Source organism: Eulemur rufifrons, chromosome 7 (genome assembly GCF_041146395.1).
Source record: "Eulemur rufifrons isolate Redbay chromosome 7, OSU_ERuf_1, whole genome shotgun sequence".
In the NCBI taxonomy this organism is placed as follows: Eukaryota; Metazoa; Chordata; class Mammalia; order Primates; family Lemuridae; genus Eulemur; species Eulemur rufifrons.
The window spans coordinates 73,113,650-73,132,101 of record NC_090989.1 but is presented as its reverse complement, the minus strand read 5'-3'; the positions used below and the strand labels follow the sequence as shown (position 1 = coordinate 73,132,101).

The following is an 18,452-nucleotide window of genomic DNA, read 5'->3' as shown; positions in this document are numbered from 1 at the left end:
GATAAACAAATCACATAGGGAACTTGTTTTCATGTGAATTTTCATGTGAAGTCTTAGACCGTAGGAACTTCAGATAGCTACTAAACTATGAAGAGAGTTGAATTAATACAGTGTTTCCTGAATCACTGTTGGGTTAAATCCAAATTTGTATATTTTGTCCTTCTCTTAGCAAACTTTGTTGAGCATCTTGATAATCACTGTCCTTATTATTAAAATCTGAAGATAGTAACATCACAAAAGAGAAGGACTCATCAAATATTTTCCCTTTCCCTGTTGTCAATCATTGTGGGTTCATCTTCTCAACTATTGTTTCTATTTATTAATATTATTTCCCACCACTATCACCAAGATTTCCCATATGGTTTTTACTTTCTCATGTAGTTTCATGTTTTATTTCATGAATAGCAAAACCATGAAATAATAATTTATTTCTAATTTCCAATCAAATTTTCAGAGTTATTTTTGATAATATTTTCCTACAGTCACAATATTTCTTTTAATTAAATAGGGGATGTAATATGTGCATCATTTAATAGATTATATGTTAAGAATCATTACATAATGTTCACAGAGTCATAGAGCTTAGTGATTCAAGAACATAAAGTTTCATTTCATTAAAACCCAGTTTTTAAACAATTCAGGAGCTGGAGCTGTGAGAGGACATTGATTTGCCCAAAATTTTATAGACTATTGGGCAGAGCAAGATCTAGGACTCAAGTCTTTGGACTTCAACATTCTCTTCATGACCCAAAAGGTCTTAGTGCTAAATTTTCATTGTGGGATGCTAAGTTCACTGGTTATACATTTCTAAAGCAAACAAAAATGGTATTTCAGACTTTGGTAAAACCTTTCACTTCTGTGAGGGTTGATGTGTTCTCTTTTAGAGCAGGTCGATTTGTGAGTTTTTGCCTTCTGGGTTTCATTTTAAGTCTTCACACTAAAAATGAAACTGGTACCTAATCATGGAAGTTTTGCTTGGTTTGAGGTCAAGTCTAGATACAGCTGCTGTGTTACCTAGTCTCCACACCAAACGCTAATCTCTTCCCTGATACCTGTTTTGGAAAGGAAGATAATCTGATATTTATGCAATGGCTTCTTCAAACGATTACTATGCTTTACCAAAACTTTGAGTTTTTTATAGACTTTAGTTCTAAGTGACTCAAATTCAAAGAAGTATTTTGTCTAAGGTTTCATAGCTTCTTCTCTAGATGACAAATTCTCAGTCTTTGCCATTGAATTCAGGATGTCTACATGATGAAATTAGAAATTTGACCATTAATTGAACTATCACTTGGTGCCACATGTATTAAGACTTTTCTTTCAATAAAGTGAGGCACATGTTTGCTGTTTTATACTGACAATTTTTATTTTAGAGCAATATTAACACACTGTCATTCAAATAAATTAATATAACTCTCAAATACAGCAGGAATATCATGTTTAAATACCAGGATATGGTTGGATCCTTTTAACATGAGCAAAATGTATAAAGTTATCTTTATGTTATCACAACAGTAAACAGAAAGTAGTAGTCAGTTCTCTTTATCCTTTTGTTTCATGGAAGCATCCTTTGAACCAAGATTGAAAACTAAAGCAAAATATACTATATTAGGTATCTGAAGGAAAAAGTTGTGACAAGGTATTTTATAATTTTTATTAAAACTTGAGCATAAGCACCTAGTTTATATGTTTAAAACATTCTTTTTAATACATTTTAACCTGAAATTATCATTCTGCATTATTGTCTTTGAAATAAAAACATTCCATATAAATAAAAGCCATAATGAGCAATAATTAGAGGTTAAGAGCTTAAGTGAAGTTAGTAGACTTCTGTGTGATCTACAAAGTTCTCATTAGCTTTAACAACTTCAACTTTCATTTTTGCAGATGCAACATCCTTGGGTGAAATGTCACAGAAATATGAAAGATGCTTCAGTGAAGTTCTTCACACTCCTTAATGATTAAACTTTTAAGGAACTGGCCTTCTGCAAATCCTTTCCCAAGCTTGAACTTCAGTTCATCACATCACAGTATTGTTACAGCTTCAGTTAAACCATGCTGATAATTTTGATGCATGTAGATTTTAAAATATATGTATATATATTAATTATTCAGGTATGGTTACCTGCCCCCCAAATTTTACTTTTACAATAGCAATTAAAAATCACAGTTCAGTGAAATGTCTTCTATATGCATTTACTATTCACATTTTTCAGTTAAAGAATAATAATGAAAGACAGATTTGCTTCTGTAAAATTTAGATAAAAATTTTTTGTTCATTATGGGAGAATAAGGAAAGGCAATGCTATATATTTTCTTTTGAGTACTTTCATATTACTCTTTTCTTTTGTCAGTGAGCCTGTTGGATAATAATTATGAAATTAGGCTTCTCTTATTGTTTTCAAGTTTCAGTTATGTTCAACCAAATAAAAACACAGCCCCAGTGAGCATGTTGACTTAGAATTTAAAAAGTGAAGGCTTTATTCATTTGCCAAGCTCAGATATTCCTTGTCCCCTAACAACTTTCCATATGTCTAAATTTTAATTGATAGTTAATTAAGAGCATTATGAAAGGAATAGCTACACACAGAAGTAAAGATAAAAGTAGGGGAAAAGTTAAAGGATCACCAAGTAGTAAACTACCAGAGCAGTCTGGGGTCAGTTAAGTGCACATCATTTTAACACAGTACATTTCAGCATAGTACAATAAGTGATCATTTTGATGTTACTGACTCATCTAAGAAACTGTTTAATCTGTTTCATATGCTGTGCTTAATAAGCCATTAACAAGCATAATGTATTTAAAAATTATTTCTTTAAAATATTTCATATTATTTTTAATTGACCTATCAAAGCATAAGTTTTGGTTTTCTGGAAAGCTCAGTTCTCAGCAATAATTGTGATGTTACTGTAGTTAGGAACAGAAGTCTGCTGTGCATTGAATATGCTTTCAAAACACACAATAAACCTTATTCCCTGGACCAGAGATTCAGCATAAGTTACTTAGCAAAAGTTTATAAAGCATCTGGAAAACACTTCTTTAAGCCTTAGTAATCACTGTCAAACAGACATGGGAGAAAAAAAGTTTTATAGCCAATAGAGCAAAGTTTTATTTTAGCATAAAGAGTGCCATGAGAACATGTCTTTCTGTTCAAAGAAGAGAGAAATGAGTAGTTACTAATTTTCACTAAAATTATTGTACTTGTATGATCCAAAGAGTAAACTAAACTCAAAGAAACATCATGATGGCAAAATGCATCAGGAAAGAGCTGAATTCAATGATTGACCTTTATAAAAGGCTAATTGTTCAATTGTCCAATGTGCTTTTTCGAGACCCAGTTTAAAAACTGAAAAGAAGTGACAGAAATGAACATGTGTACATAGAATACATATTGGTTTTGTATATAACTTCTTAGTTTTTCTAGAAATTTTTCAAATTGAAAATCTGCAGATTTAAGTTTGGGGAAAAAACAGTAAATGAATGTTTCTTGTAATTGTAGTAGAGGGCTATTGCAAAGAGAAATGAATTTTGAGAAAGTTAACTAATTCTGATTTTCATAAACTTGTATTAGGAAGCTAGTAGTGTTACCTGGGTGAATACCCTGCAGGACTTACAGTTTGAAAGAATTATTAAGAAGTTATCTCATCTCACCTTTTCCCAAGCTTCTAATGAACTATGGAAATGTGTCCTATTCCTTAGATACCTTTTCTTTCCTTTTTCTCCCATTTGGATATTTGTAAGCTTCTAATTCAGCTGGTACTGCTTCATGCTTTGACAAAAAGTATTAAAACCTACTTCGGCCTAAAAATTTCTCATGATAAAGATTTGAAGTTGGATTAAACAAACTGATTTCCTACATTCTTTATTATCTAATTCAAAATGGGCCATGGCATCCAACTTAATTATCATAAGAAGTGACAAAATATTGATTTATGCTCTATTCTAATGCATAATGTGTTTGTCTCATAATATATGCACAAGACTTCCATGAAGAAAAAAAGAAAAATGTTTTCTCCGTTTATAACTGTTTTATAACGTATTTTAATTTTTACCACTACTTTATACAGAGTAGAAAATAAGTCAGCAATATACTTGCTTAAATAGTGTATTGTTTTAGTGTAGCAGTAAATTAAGACATAATTTCTGTTAAGAATATGACGAGTCATCTCATTTATTTGTCCAGTGCATTGTACAGTACCAAATACGACTACATTTCAACTTCAAAATAATGCATTACCTTTTTTTCTCTTGTTTCCTGTGTGGAGCTTCATAGAACAAATGAATATGTGAATATGGATTTCTGAATTCTGGTGTCAAATACATAATCAACTTCAATAGGACTTAATTAGTGCACGCTTTGTCTTAACATTTACTCACACTATGGTCAAATTGTACCTTTAATATACACATAGCTTTAGGGAATTAAATTTTTAAAGCAAATTATTAAAAAATAAATTGATAGAATCTTTTAAAAGGAAGAAGTATCAAAAGCTTTTTGAATGACATTACCTGTTATATCAGAAAGTTCAAGATGCTTGAATATTGGTCAACTTTTCCAAAGTTAATAAACTTGAGATGATGAAAGCAGTTGTTTTCATCTTTCTTTATGATAGCATTATATTTGTGTTCACAACGGTTGTAAATATGTGGGAACATTTTTAGGCATCATTGTGCAACTAATATTTATTTATGTACATTTGAGTGGTTCCTAAGCAAGCTCAGCACTACAAGCATATTGCTCATCTTGGACTGTTTATGTCCTTGTTTATTCTTCATTTTTAGTTTTAGCAATATTGTTCATTTTATCTTGCAAGCTAGTTTTATCTTTAAGCACCACAAAATTAATATTATATAAACAAAACTACATTCACCCCCATAATGTAAAGTAAGGGAATGTATGTATGCTCATCTAATTTGCTATCCCATACTAATGTAGTCATTAATATTCTTTAATTATAAAGTTACTTTGACGATATATCTGTGCCAGCGCAGGTAGCAAACAAAATTAAGGTTGAACTCCCAGCAATGGGCAGTTTGATGTATAGATATAAAACAAAAACAAATCAAGAAAAATCCAAGTTTTAAAATTTTTTTGTGGTTCATTTAGCACATTATTTCTAGCCCCTTACAGTCATGTTGAGAGTCTCACATAATTTCTCATATTGTGGAAGAGGCAGGAATAAGAAACAAAAGGCAAATTGCTCCGTAAGAAAGTTTTCTTAACATTTTATATCTGAGACATTTACTACTTTCTCCCAGAGCCCAATAAATGATATATTTCTACTTCTTAGTAATGTATTCATTTGTTGTAATAGTTTCAATGACAACTGTCCAAATTAACAGAAAAAAGAGGGTGGCCATCACAATCATAAAAAAGAGAAAGAATAATAATGCATATTTTCCACATAAACTAAGACAACATAATTTATTTTAACTTTCCAAGATGCTTTTGAAAATATTTTAAGTAATAGCTCAACAGCATATTCACAACAGGAGAAAACTATATGTAGACAATGAATTTATAAAAAACATGCAATTGGACATACAACTTTAACTCTACAAAGCCATTTTGATAGTCCTATGCCATTCAAAAGTGCAAGTGATTTGTCATTCTTCACAACATAAACTTACAGCATATTATAACCTACTTAGTAACAATTTAGCAAGGTGTGAAAGTAATACGCAAAATAAATGTCACGGTTTCTTTATGCTTGAAACCACAACAACCTTTAAGCAGTAAAGTGTGTGCGTGTATATATATATATATATATATATATATATATGTCTTTTTCTGATATCTTTATCTTTTTTGCATCCAGAGAAAAATCTTTAAACACAGTATTTCCAAAAGCAGGCTAAAGAAGAAAATGAAAAAAAATTATTTATTAGGAGAATATTTGATAAAAACTTACATTTGAATAAAATAATTTATGTGCCTGAATAAGAGAGAGAAAAGAGAGAGAGTTTTGTAAAAGGGATGTTAAATACAGTAGCTATTAGCTTTATGTGGATCTTTAAATTAATTGCAATTAAATAAATTAAAAAATCAACTTCTCCATTATACTAGTCACATTTCAAGTGCTCAGTAGTGACTTGTATCCATTGACTACCACAATGGGCAATGCAAATTAGAGAATGTTCCTATCACAGAAAGTTCTACTGGACAGCACTATTATACATTATAATACATGTGACACAGTCCAGAGAATACAGCAGATAGTTCTTTGAGATTCACCCATTTGTTTTACACTTGGGGTAACCAAAATACTGGAGAGAAAATCACATAAGTAAAAAGCAGTCCTAAATGTGCTTCTATTTATTGAGAGAAGAAGAAGGAAGAAAATTTAAAGATCATTTTGCAAACCACCCAATAATATTTAATTAAATTCATTCTGTATCACATTGAGTCTTCCCATTCTGATCATATAATAACACTTCAGACAAACAAAACCAAATCTATCAGCATTTCAATCTTCAAATGTATAAATGAGTCATTTTAAAGCTGTAAGTTGTTCCCAATCAATTGTCTAACTTATAGTAACTTCATCTAACTAATTATACATTTCTTTAATTTCCTTTATCTAAACAGCTTATAAAACTAAGATCTTTGGGAGATCTTTGATTCACTACTGATTAATGGATTTATTTATTTATTTTTTTGTTTGTTTGTTTGTTTTTTTTTTTTTGAGACAGAATCTCACCATGTTGCCCTGGCTGGAGTGCAGTGGCTATTCACAGGCACACTCATAGCTCACTGCAGCTTTGAACTCCTGGCCTCAAGCAATCCTGCCTCATCTTCCTGAATAACTGGGACTACAAGGGCACACCACCATGCCCATACAAACTTCTTTTTATAGTATGCTTTGGAAAGTGATCATCACTGCCCACTCTGTCCTTTCAGATATCTTTGAATACCTCTGTCTGGAAGAAAAAATGTTAACCTTCACTTATCCAAGACTTACACCACATGAGCAGCTCAATTAAGTATGTAAAGAAATACAGTTTGGAGAATTTTTAGGACCTGATTGAAAGAAATTGTCACAAATGGTATTGCCAGTAGAGCTAATTTCCCAATGTTACACTGTATATCTCTTACCATTTGCATGCGGTAAAACCCCAGCCAGCATTCTAATGTCCCTTGATGTCTGTCTGGTGCACTCTTATATTCCTTGTTTTTAGCATGATGCTGGATTTCGGATAGCTATCTGTGTAATAAGTGTCTATCAACTATACAAATGATTAAAGAAAATTATAATATTTCACAGTAATCCAATAAGCTGGATTTCTAGGTTCATTTTGCCTTCATTCATTGTTATTCATGATGATCAGTTTCTAGTTTTGATAATAGTACTATACTGCATGTAAAATATGGCTTATGTTTTTGTGACTTAGGCATCTACTTCATACTTTCATCACCACAATATTTACTTAGTTCCTACTATATACAAATATATTTTAGTATCAATTTGCTTAAAAACAAACAAACAGCTTCCTTTACCCTTTCAAATCATTCTAGTTAATGTCCCAATTTTTTCTACCCTTTAGAACAAAATTCCTCAAAAGAGTTGATTGTCAGTGGTTCCAGTTCCTTAATCCTATTTTCTTTAAGCAAAATTTCATGAAACAATTCTTATCAAGGTTATTAATGACATTTTCAGTACTGAATTCAACTGGAAGCTCTCAGTTCTCAAATTATTGGATCTACCATAGCTTTAGAAACAGTTGAACTCCTTTTTTCCTAGAAACTATTTTTTTTATGTGACTTCTGGCCATTACTTTACTTGTTACCTACTTCCTTGGTAGCTGCTCCTACTTAGCCTCTTTTGCTGAATCTCTCTCAACTGCCCAGTCTCTAATCTTGAAGGGACCTGAGCCTCAGTCCTTGGCTATCTTCCCTTTATATCTCTAGTCACTCCCTAGATAGTCTCATCACAATGCAAAACTATAATGATATGCTAATAACTATCAAATTTATATCTCCACTCTGGGCTGCTTTCCCAAACTCCACATCCATATATCTAATGGTATACTCAATTACTACTGGGAAGATTTTTATCGTACATGGCATAATAAACCGCAAAAATCTATGGTAGGGACAGAACTCTTCATCTACTCTTTGTGCTTCTCTACCTTTCCCAGGAGCTCCTCCATCTCTATTAAGCTAGATTGGGATCATGTGCCTAGTTCTGGCAGTTAAAAGCATCATTAACTGCTTCATCCTTCTCCTAAGCTGCTAGGGGAGCATTAGAGACCATGAGTTTCACATAGTGTAGGCACAAAGTGAAGGAAAAGTGATTGACATACCTAAAGCTTCATGTAAACTCAAGATAAAACTTATAGCAAGTTGTACCAATGAAATTTTAAGGTTATTTTGTTGATGTAATTTGCCTAGCATATCCCAATATACAATTTCATAACTTGAAGTGAGGGGCGCTACTCTAAGAAGTACCTAAAATGTGGTACAGTGTCAATAACTCATTGATGGCAAGGAAATTGATATCATTAGTTGAAGAAATTAAGAGCCATTTTATTAAATGGAAAAATATGTGGTAAAACAGACATCTGCAACAGTTTGGAATTCAGATCATGTGTCTCTTGAACTTCTAAAAGAAAAGGTTTAAAAACAGAAAATTTGCAGGCATTAGCAAAGAATTGCAAGAAACTGATGAGCTCAGGAAGGAACTGGCTTCTTTGCAAACAAATAAAAAAGGAATAAAGAGAGTTCAGAAATACAATGTCTACAATGTTGAAAAACTAACTGGTTCTAGATCCCAAACGCTATAAAATGGAACTTAAAATCACTGTCAGATGACTGTCAGTGACAGATGCTCAGTAAATATTAGTTGTAATAAAAAACTCGGGGAAGATATCAGATTAAGTGTGTGAACTTTAAGGTATGTTCCAGATACCTTCAAGGCAACTACCCTTAAGTTGGGGGTAATAATGGAAAATAACTAAAAGTGCTTTTTAAAAAAATCTTTGTAGCAAATTGTTGAGAAGCTTCCCAAAATCTTGAAAAACAAAATCATTGCCAAAGAATCCATGAATCCTAGAATAAAACTGTCTTGGGCACTTCAAGACAAAATAAACCACAGGCTCTTAACCTTGTGAAAGTTAAGAAGAGACCTGAGATAACTGTGCAATTCACAAGAATAGAATATTCCCCTAAGTAGGACATGTGTACAGGGATAATAACAGAAAAGCAAAAGCGTGAGAAAGGGTGGGACCAGGGGAAACAACACAATGGACAAAGGGATCTTCCTGGAAACTACCAGGCCCTAATTAAGAAACCTTTCTTTATTCCAGGGTAAGAGACCATTACAATATTTGCCCAGGGAGATTTGAGAATTGTTGGAGGCCAGCATTCCAGATGTTATGTGTCTCTTATTCTTCTCTCTATGAACAGAATTATTGGTTGTGGTTATCCTTTCCCTGTTCCTCTGCCAATTATTGGGTTTGTGTGGGATTAATAACTTGTCTTTTTAGTTAATAGGCCTGTGAACAAAGAGCAGCCACGTTGTAACTGATGAAGACTAGTAAGTATATCCTGGAAAACCTCTTTGTACTGCATGCAGGCAGAAGAGATTTGAGGTTGTCTGTAATGGGAATTGGTTGAATATAGTCTGTTTTTAAGAAGAGACCAAAGGATTGATTGTGGTAAGGCAGTGCTCGCCAAGTATTATGGGTACTTCCTTACATTTAACAACAGCCTGTCTTACCAATATGTTGGTGGCAGCCCAAGTTACTAGTTCTGGCCAATGGACTTCAGTAGAATTGATGTGAGTCACTTCTGAACTGAGGCAGTTGAACACTGGGATGTGTTCTCTCCCCTTCTCTTCTGTCCTGGCAATCTTGAAGGCCATTAAGATATATCAACATTCTAGATGATGTAGCTACAAAAGAGTGGTGCTGTGCTACATGCATTGGACTTTGGGCTTGAACTTTGTTACACTCAGCTTCTGAGATTTAGATTAAAATTGTTAACACATAATAGCCTACGCTATATGGACTCAGAAAAGGTCCAAAAAAAAAAAAAATCTGTTTCAACCCTTCTCCTCCAAATTCTCTCTTGTTTTAGCTATCCTTGGCTCAATAAATAGAAATTGCTTTTTTCCTAGTTGCTAAGAAAAGAAACCTTGGAGTAATTTTTGACACCTGCCTTTCTTTTACACCCCACATATAAATCTAAAGAAAATTTTGTTAAATTTTTGTTAAAAATATATCCAAAATTGGAGCCTTTCTCAATTCACTATTGCCATCCTAATCCAAAGTATTACCACGCATCACACAGACCATGAAAGTAGCTCATTAAATGTTTCTGCTTCCATCTTTGCCCCCCCCCCTTTGCAGTATATTCTCAATAAAGCATCAAGAGTGATTCTGGTAAAACTTATTCTATATCACTCATTTGCTCAAAACTATCCAGTGGTTTCCCATATGACACAAAATCCTTAAAAAGCCACAAGGTTCCCTCTCTTCCACCTTCCACTTCATCTGCCATTTTCTCCTTCAGGCTCATTCGCTAAGTCACTTAGCATTTGGGTTATTTTTGGCATATAATTTAATCCTTCTAAGATGTAGTTTTCTCATCCATGAAACAGTCACATTAGAATAACATAATAATTATAGTAATAATGATCAAAATGATAAAAAAATAGTTAAGCTAACATTGTACCTACTACATGACAAGTATTATTCTAAATTAAAATCAGTTCATTTAATCCTCCCCAAAATCCTATGAAGATTATTATTATTATCTCCATTTTGAGGCAAAGAAAATGAGGCAGAGGAAATTAGATAATTGCCCAAAATCACTTAGGTAGGAAATATCAAAGTTAAGATTTGAACTCAGTAGTCTAGCTCTAAAGTCAAGTATTTAACCACTATATTTTGAGATATTAAAATATAAAATGTCTGGTATATGCTAAGTGCTTAATACTAATTCATCCTCTTCCCTTTTAGTAGTTATTGTAAAAATATGTTTTTACAGAGGTCAAAAAGGAATCTGGGATGGGGACAAGTAAAAATAAATATGCTTTAGAAAATCTCATATCACTATATGAATAAACATTAATATAATTGTTTCAAAAATAAGAACTAAGTAAGAAATAAGAATATCCTAGGAAAAGTTATGAAAATTTAGAGTGATCCAAGAGAGTAATTATTCTAAAATTAAATGTTATGAATGAAACATTGGACCAACTGCTATAACAATGAGGTTTTTCCTTATGTCAAAAAATATTCTCTAAAATTTTGAACAGACTTAAAACTTGATTATTTCTATTTTCGATCCTCCAAGCTTCAATGTTTAAGTCAAAATAGCACAAGTAAACAAGATTTATACACTAAAGACCTATTTTATTTAAACCTGGGAAGTGTGACATTGTAAACATGACAAAGCTCAGAGACATTTAAATGGAACACATTTATAGGGATTTTTTTTTAAAAAATATGAGTCTTGATCTTCATCACCACAGATTAAGAAATGTCAACTGAATTTTTTCCCTAACTGAAATAATCGCAAAAATAATCTTTTGGAAATCAATTTTAAAAGTTTGAAATAAAACCTTACCACGCTTGTTAGGATGGGAAGAGAATAGACCATCTATAGCATAGAGCATCTTAGCATCCTTTGCCCTCACAAGCAGTTCTTTTGGCTTTTCCAGCTGTTAAAATTTAAAAATGATAATTAGTCTTCAATAACAACAATGCTTTTCTCTATTGAAGAAGAGAAAGGATAAAAATGAGGAAAAAAAAATAAGGAATGATGGAAGAATGCAAGAAAGAGAGAAAAAGAGGGAAAAGGTAAAAAAAGGAATAAAAGAAAATAAAAGTGAACAAGTAGGAAAATAGGAAACATGAATTTAAGGGCTGGATGGAAAAGGTACATGACTCAACAGGAGATTAGGAAGAAACAGGTTTTGGGCAAAGGAAGTCAACTCTGGGTGTTAAGGAATGGGGAACAAGTAAATATAGGCTGTGTAGCTGGACTTGATTTTATGTCACCTATAATGAACAGGCCTTTTCAAGGAGCGCCAAAGAGTTATGTGTTTCCACACAGGATTCAACTCATCTTAATTTTTCATAAGCTCTCTAATTGCCGAGGCCTTGCAAACCTAACTCTACCAAAGTAGGGTTCAGCCTGGACCACTGCATGTCTCCATGTTCCCTGCTCAGAAGAGAATGATGGATATAATTTTCTTTCCCAAATGGCCAGTTTGCACAATAATGGAATTGCATGTAGTTGTATTTGAAAGAGTTTAGAAATCATCCAATCCAAAGATTTTCAAATTTTCTTCATAGCATATCAAGAAGTGAGAAGAAAGGGTTGCTAGGGCCCTCCCTACGAAGAGGGCAGCTCTTCAGGCTCTCCACACCAGCTGCTTCAAGCAGAACAGTTGTATTCTCTCATGTTTCATTTGCTGGAACCACTAACATTTTGTTTGGGGGAAAAAGAGATTCCTGCTCTTTAAAAAGAATAGAAACATCAGAAAACACCCATGTGTTTGTAGCCTCCCATTTTACAGATGAGAATTCACATCTAGAGAATTGTAGTTTGCCCAAGTTTTCATAGTTAGGAAACTGGAGAGCTAAAACTAGAATCCAGATTTCTAGACATTCTATATTATGATCACTTTAGCCATAGTTTTGTTTTGTTTTTGTTTTTTTTTTTTAGTTTAACTTGATTTTTTTCTCATGAATTACTTCACCCTTTCTCTAGCAGTAATAAAAACTTTACATTGTAATATTAATGATTTTTTAAAACATTATATCAAAAAGAATTTGCTGTATAATTGTTATTAAAATCGATCACTTCAATATTTCACATTCTCACCTGGTTAAGTTCTTCCAATTTGTTAGCCAGTTCTATATCTGCAAGATACATTTGTCACATGAAAAAATGTACATTGGAAGTAATATTTAATTCACTTCAGAAAACACATTTAGGACCTTAGGCAAAGGTCTTATTCACATGATTTGAGATCACCCACCCATTCCTTACATAAATCCCTCAATATATTTTTTAATGTCCTCAATACTGAAATGCAGTCTTTTTATGAGAAAATATATAATTTCTAATAATAAGCACAAGTTTGCTAAAGTAGACCATAGTTCTAACATGGCCTATTATTTAGAAATAAAATATTTTTACTGACCTGAGTAAATTCTTATAAAGCAAGATTAAGTGAAAATAAAAGCCGGTCACAAATTCTGTACATAATTCAATCAAGAAGAAAATTCTCCAAAATATTAACTCTCCAGGTTTTACAATTTAGGTATGAATTTTTTTTAAATTCATTTATTTTCTACAATAAGAATATCTTATTGCTACTGTTAAAACCCTGCATTTTAAGAGTTTTTATTAAGTTATTTTTTAAATTCTTTTAACTAGCATTTTGTACTATGGATGCAGGCATTTTTTAGAATACTACAGATGTTATATGAGAGAGTACAACATTGTCATATTGTCCTGTTTTCTCTTAGGCTAGACTTGCTAAATTTCGGACAAAATCTAATTCATGTCTTGGAGAACAGTCTGATGCATATTTGTGAGTCAGATTCTCCTGCTCTTCAATTGAAACTAATCTGCATTGGTACAGCCTAAATTTCTTGTTCATGGTCTCTACTCCACTTCCCAAATTGGAAAAATTGGATTGAAAAAAGTGCTAAATTAACTACCACAAAACTGCAGTTAATTTATGAAATTTCTAGTAGAAACATATAAACACAGTTATCTTGAAATATTTAGTAAAAGAAAATACTAAGTGTACAAGTAGAGAGTTGCATAAATAAAAGGAAAATATGAGTAAAGGTAACAATTTTTTAACTAGATGGTTACCAATCCCATTAGAAACCCTGAATTAAACAAAATAGGCTTTTAATATTTTTTATTAACTCCATAGATTTTAGGATGAATATGAAATAAGAAAAACACCTAAGCCCCTTGAGTATGGCATATAAAACAGTTATTTTTTTAATAAAAATTAACATTTAGAAAGAGCAAGTTTCAAGATTAAAAAGATTCTGTTATTTTTTTAATAAATGAAGGTTGACTTTATTCTTAACTCACCAAGGTTGGAAAGTCTTTGGAAATCAAAATTTTTATGCAGTAGAGCCGGCAAGAGTTCCTCATGATTTGTATCCTTTTTGTAGGGAAACACTTCATTTCCTGTAATAATCACAAGCCACCATTTTCAATCTGAGTTACTGAAAATATTTCTAATTAAATGGGTTTTCATGCAATTATCAATTCGTATATTCACCCGTGAAAGGGATGTAGAGAGAGGTGTGTAATCCAAAGAGATGGGCTGTTTTAAAAATCATTGAACATATAAAGGTATATGAATGATCAAAGAGAGACACAGAGAGAGAGGGAGAGGAAGAGATTGAGAGAGAGAGAGAGAGAGAGAGGGAAAGAGGATATACCCGGAAGGTTGCACCATAAGTTTTACCTGTGATTACTTCTGGGTAGTGGAATTGCAGGTGAATTTTGCTTTCTTCTTTTTGATCTGTACTTTTGAAATTTTCTACTATTGCATTTAACATAAGAAATATAAACTAACAGTTGGTTTTAAAAGAAAAAAATATTTGATTTTGTGATTTTATTTGATATATACATTTAAATGTGAGCCATTTGTTTTCAGGAATTGCCTTCAAACCATCCAAGAAGCTTTACAGAAGAGCTGGGGTGGTGTCTGCCTTGTCCTTATTGATATCTTTCCATCTTTGTCAATTTACCTCATAGCTGTTTGTTGCTCAGGTGCCTCTCTCTCTCAGCACTATAAATGTTTTTATTCTGGAGTAGAAATTGGGACAACAGACTTCATTTGGGCTATAAAACCTGAAGATTTGACAAACTATCTATTAACAAATAATGCCATGGAAATAATAATATATTCTAATGAAATTTTATGAGGTGGTCTGAAAAATCAAACCTTTATCACATAATGTCTGTGGGATCATTTTTCCCTCTTCCTATCTCCTTGTACTAACAGCCACAGTGTCGGCAGAAGTTAGATTAATAAGGTTCAAATTTAGGAGTGAGAATACTGTAGTCTCAGCTAAAGAAATGGCTCATAATTTGACCCGATTATTTCTTTAAATCATCTGTCTTTCTTGTTTCTACAAAATGTCAATTGATTTTCTTCCTTTAACAGATGGTTAAAGGAAGAAAAGGAATGATTTGAGGCAGATGACAGTATCAAAGTTTTCTATTAATACATAGACTAAAGATAATTATTGCTCAGTTCTTTAATTTTCTTTGCTTCATAAACATAAAAACTATCTTTGAAATTCTAGGATCTTTTTGAGTATTTAAAACATTAATAGAATACCAATGTAAATTTTGCTCAACGTCAATTATACAAAGACCCTTAGAGATAGTTCAAAAGACAGACATGATTATGTAATAATACATTTTTATTTTATCATTCATCAAAATGTTAAGTTGTAATCTTTAAAATGTTTTCATTGGAAAAAAGGTACATTTTAGAGCCAGATAATCATGACTATTTGTTTTAGAAAGAGAACTGTGATAAGAGAAACAATTTCATTGTATTCAACTTAGAGAATTCATAAGAAGACTAAGAGTAAGGTAACTAGGAAAGTATAGATCTGAAGCTTTTATTTGCTTAATTCACAGTCCATTCTTCTGCATATTTAAGTGGAACATTTTTCAAAAAACAAAATTTTCTTTATCAATTTTGCTTCCAGTGACTATACCTGCGTAACTTTGTCATCAGAAATTCTTGTCATTATCTTTTAAGACAAACATCTTTTATAGGAACCTCTGAAATTGATTTCTAAAGCTAAGTAAAACATTGGCTAAGAAAAAATAATAAAATTTAAGTACTTAGTTTCTTGTTTTCATTTTAGTTTTAAAACATATAGTTTTAAAAGGAAAAATGTACTTTTAATATGTTTCCATCTTTGAACAGAGTTACTATTGGTAAGCAAAATATTTGAATATAAAATATCTGAGTAGAGATACACATTTGGCACAAAGGATGGCAAAGCTGCTTAGATGTGAGAGAGTGAGTGCTTTTGCAATTATTACATAGAAAATACTATTTCATTACTACTGGAGATACTGAATCTTAAAAAACCAAGTTGTCTCCTTCCTTTCTATTCACTTGTGAAGTTTTTTACTGGATAAAGAAAAGAAATTTTATCATAATGAAACCTAGAAACTCCAAAAATGATAATATTCGCCCTAATAAATTTCCCATAATCTTCTTGGTCATGGTATTCTTTCTTCAACCTTTTGTGGTGGGCAGTTTTCCCAGTTTCAGGCTTATCCACTGAGGCCTGTTTTTATATGGTCATTGCCAAATGAAAGCTGGCAGGATTGTGCCATTTATCTTTGATATCATCTAACATATAGAGAGAAGGCTGGTGACCCCAACTTTGTAGTCTGTGTCAGCAGATAAATGCTCTTTGAAAAATATATTAAAAGACTAAAATCAGTCAAATATTTTGTTAATTTAAAAAATGTGTACATGGAGAGAGACTCACTCTAATCTTGGACAATTTACAACAAAAAATAACTTTACTAATAACTTATTCTTTCTTATTTATAATACATATAATAAAACTGAGATCAAAGGAGTCCGAGAAAGAAATATTTCCACTATGCTGCCAGTAATATATGCATATCACTGTGTGATATTCTAAGGTCAGAGATGTTATCTAATTGTAAGTCTAACGAATGTTTTAGAGTTAGCTTTTTCTCTATTTCATATACACATGAAATCTGAAGTTACAGTTAATACTAACACATCCTAATTTTGCCAAGTCCTCGGCAAATGACCACATTTTTCTTTACACATCGATACCGTGTCAGAAACACTGGAAATCTCATTATTTTACAGAAAGCACAATGGAGGCCTATCAAGTGCTATAATTTAAATCAGACAAAGACAAAATGTGAGTACCATGGATAAAATCTATAATCTTTGATTCCAAGACTTATATTTAAGTCTCTGAGACTATTTGTTTTTCAAGGCAAAATTCTTCTAAATAAATATCAAGTGATTATGCAAATTTATTTCCACTACCAAAAAAAATGCTTTAATTTTCATTGACTTTTAAGACCACATTTGAGGCAACAAGATCCAACAAAGTTGAATTAGATCCAGACGTGAGACACTTGATCCTTTTCTCAACCTAGTGTCATGTAAATAAAATTTATTACATTTGTCTTGATTTCCCCCTAAGTAAGATGAGTAAAAGTTTATCTGGCTTTTCCTGACAAGGAGGTCAGTTAGATAAAAGAAAACCCCAGAATTTCAAGCTGGAAGGGATATTAGAGAGCATTATATTAAGTCACTACTTTTAAAGCATAAAGAAATATATAAAAGTTTCAATGAGGTTAAGTTGTTTACTAAATAAGCACTAAATCTGGCTCTATTAATTCTCAGATTAAGAGCTATTTCTGCAATAGAGTGCACTGAAAAATTTAAAGAAAGATTATAGAAGTTACAATGTTGTAAGAGAAAAACTTATTTTCACCTACTTTATCGTGATATATTTGTAGATGTTATAAATTACATTATTTCTTTTACATAAATACCCTAGGTATGTTAGAAACCTGAAAAATACAGTCAATGCATAATGTGGGTCTTAGCACTGCCCTGGAGATTTCACCAATGCTTTATTATCCTCAAATCTCTGTAAATACAAGTTTTTAATCTTGATGTATTTTTCTTTGCTCTATTTACCTTTCATAAGTAATTTACTAATAATCTCATAAAATGAAGATTCCTTCCCCAAGATGTACTTTCAAAATATGATTAGATTGAATAGATTATGTCCCTGACTATACTATTGTTTATACATTCCCAATCTTTGCTCATGGAGTACAAATGAGAAACAAGTACCTCATGATTAGAAAAAAGGAAGTGTAGTTGAAATTAATTTAGTAAAATTTGGGTAAAATTAATTTGGTACCATTTGCTTAAGAAGAACAGCAGTATAGATTACATTTAATTCTGGACAGCAACTGCTCAAAAGAGAAGTTTGGCCATTCAATTATATTAATGTCTTAAAACATTATTTCAATAATGGCAAAAAATACATAGTGATGCAAATGGAAAAATTAAGATTTACTCACCTATAGGCTTTTAGATTCATGTGCACGTACCTTGGGTAAGATATGGCCATCCATGCACCAATTCTAAAAGGGTCATCACAGATAACAAAGTAAGGAGTCCAAAGCAAAAAGATATTGAGAAGATCTTGGTCATGTTAAAATTTTCTGTGCTAGCAGAGAAACTGACTTTCCAGGTCAAGACGAGTATTTCAATGTCTCTGGAATGCAGCAGAGCTCACTTTTAAAAGGCAAGTGTGCTTCAGTTACAAATGTTCTGGATAAAGAAAAAGAAACTTATAAAATATAATGCACCCTGTCAACATGATTCACTACTTGGAGAAGTGACAGGTTTGTTACACA

The 18,452-nt window shown here is 32.0% G+C and overlaps 1 protein-coding gene across 1 annotated transcript; it reads right to left on the bottom strand.

The window, feature by feature from the left end:
* Positions 1-5,830: 5,830 nt before the first annotated feature.
* UTS2B (urotensin 2B) lies at positions 5,831-18,246 on the bottom strand. The gene is made up of 5 exons (XM_069472779.1): positions 18,144-18,246; positions 14,073-14,171; positions 12,837-12,874; positions 11,574-11,667; positions 5,831-5,856 (listed from the first exon to the last, which is right to left on the bottom strand). The coding sequence occupies exons 1-5, from the start codon at positions 18,244-18,246 to the stop codon at positions 5,831-5,833; spliced, it is 360 nt and encodes a 119-aa protein (XP_069328880.1).
* Positions 18,247-18,452: the final 206 nt, after the last annotated feature.

Coding starts and splice junctions, on each gene's coding strand:
- UTS2B (XM_069472779.1), bottom strand. CDS start 18,246: ATGACCAAGATCTTCTCAATATCTTTTTGCTTTGGACTCCTTACTTTG. Junction 12,875..14,072: donor CCAAAGACTTTCCAACCTTG/GTGAGTTAAGAA, acceptor TGTATCTTGCAG/ATATAGAACTGGCTAACAAA. Junction 11,668..12,836: donor AATTGGAAGAACTTAACCAG/GTGAGAATGTGA, acceptor AAATTTTAACAG/CTGGAAAAGCCAAAAGAACT.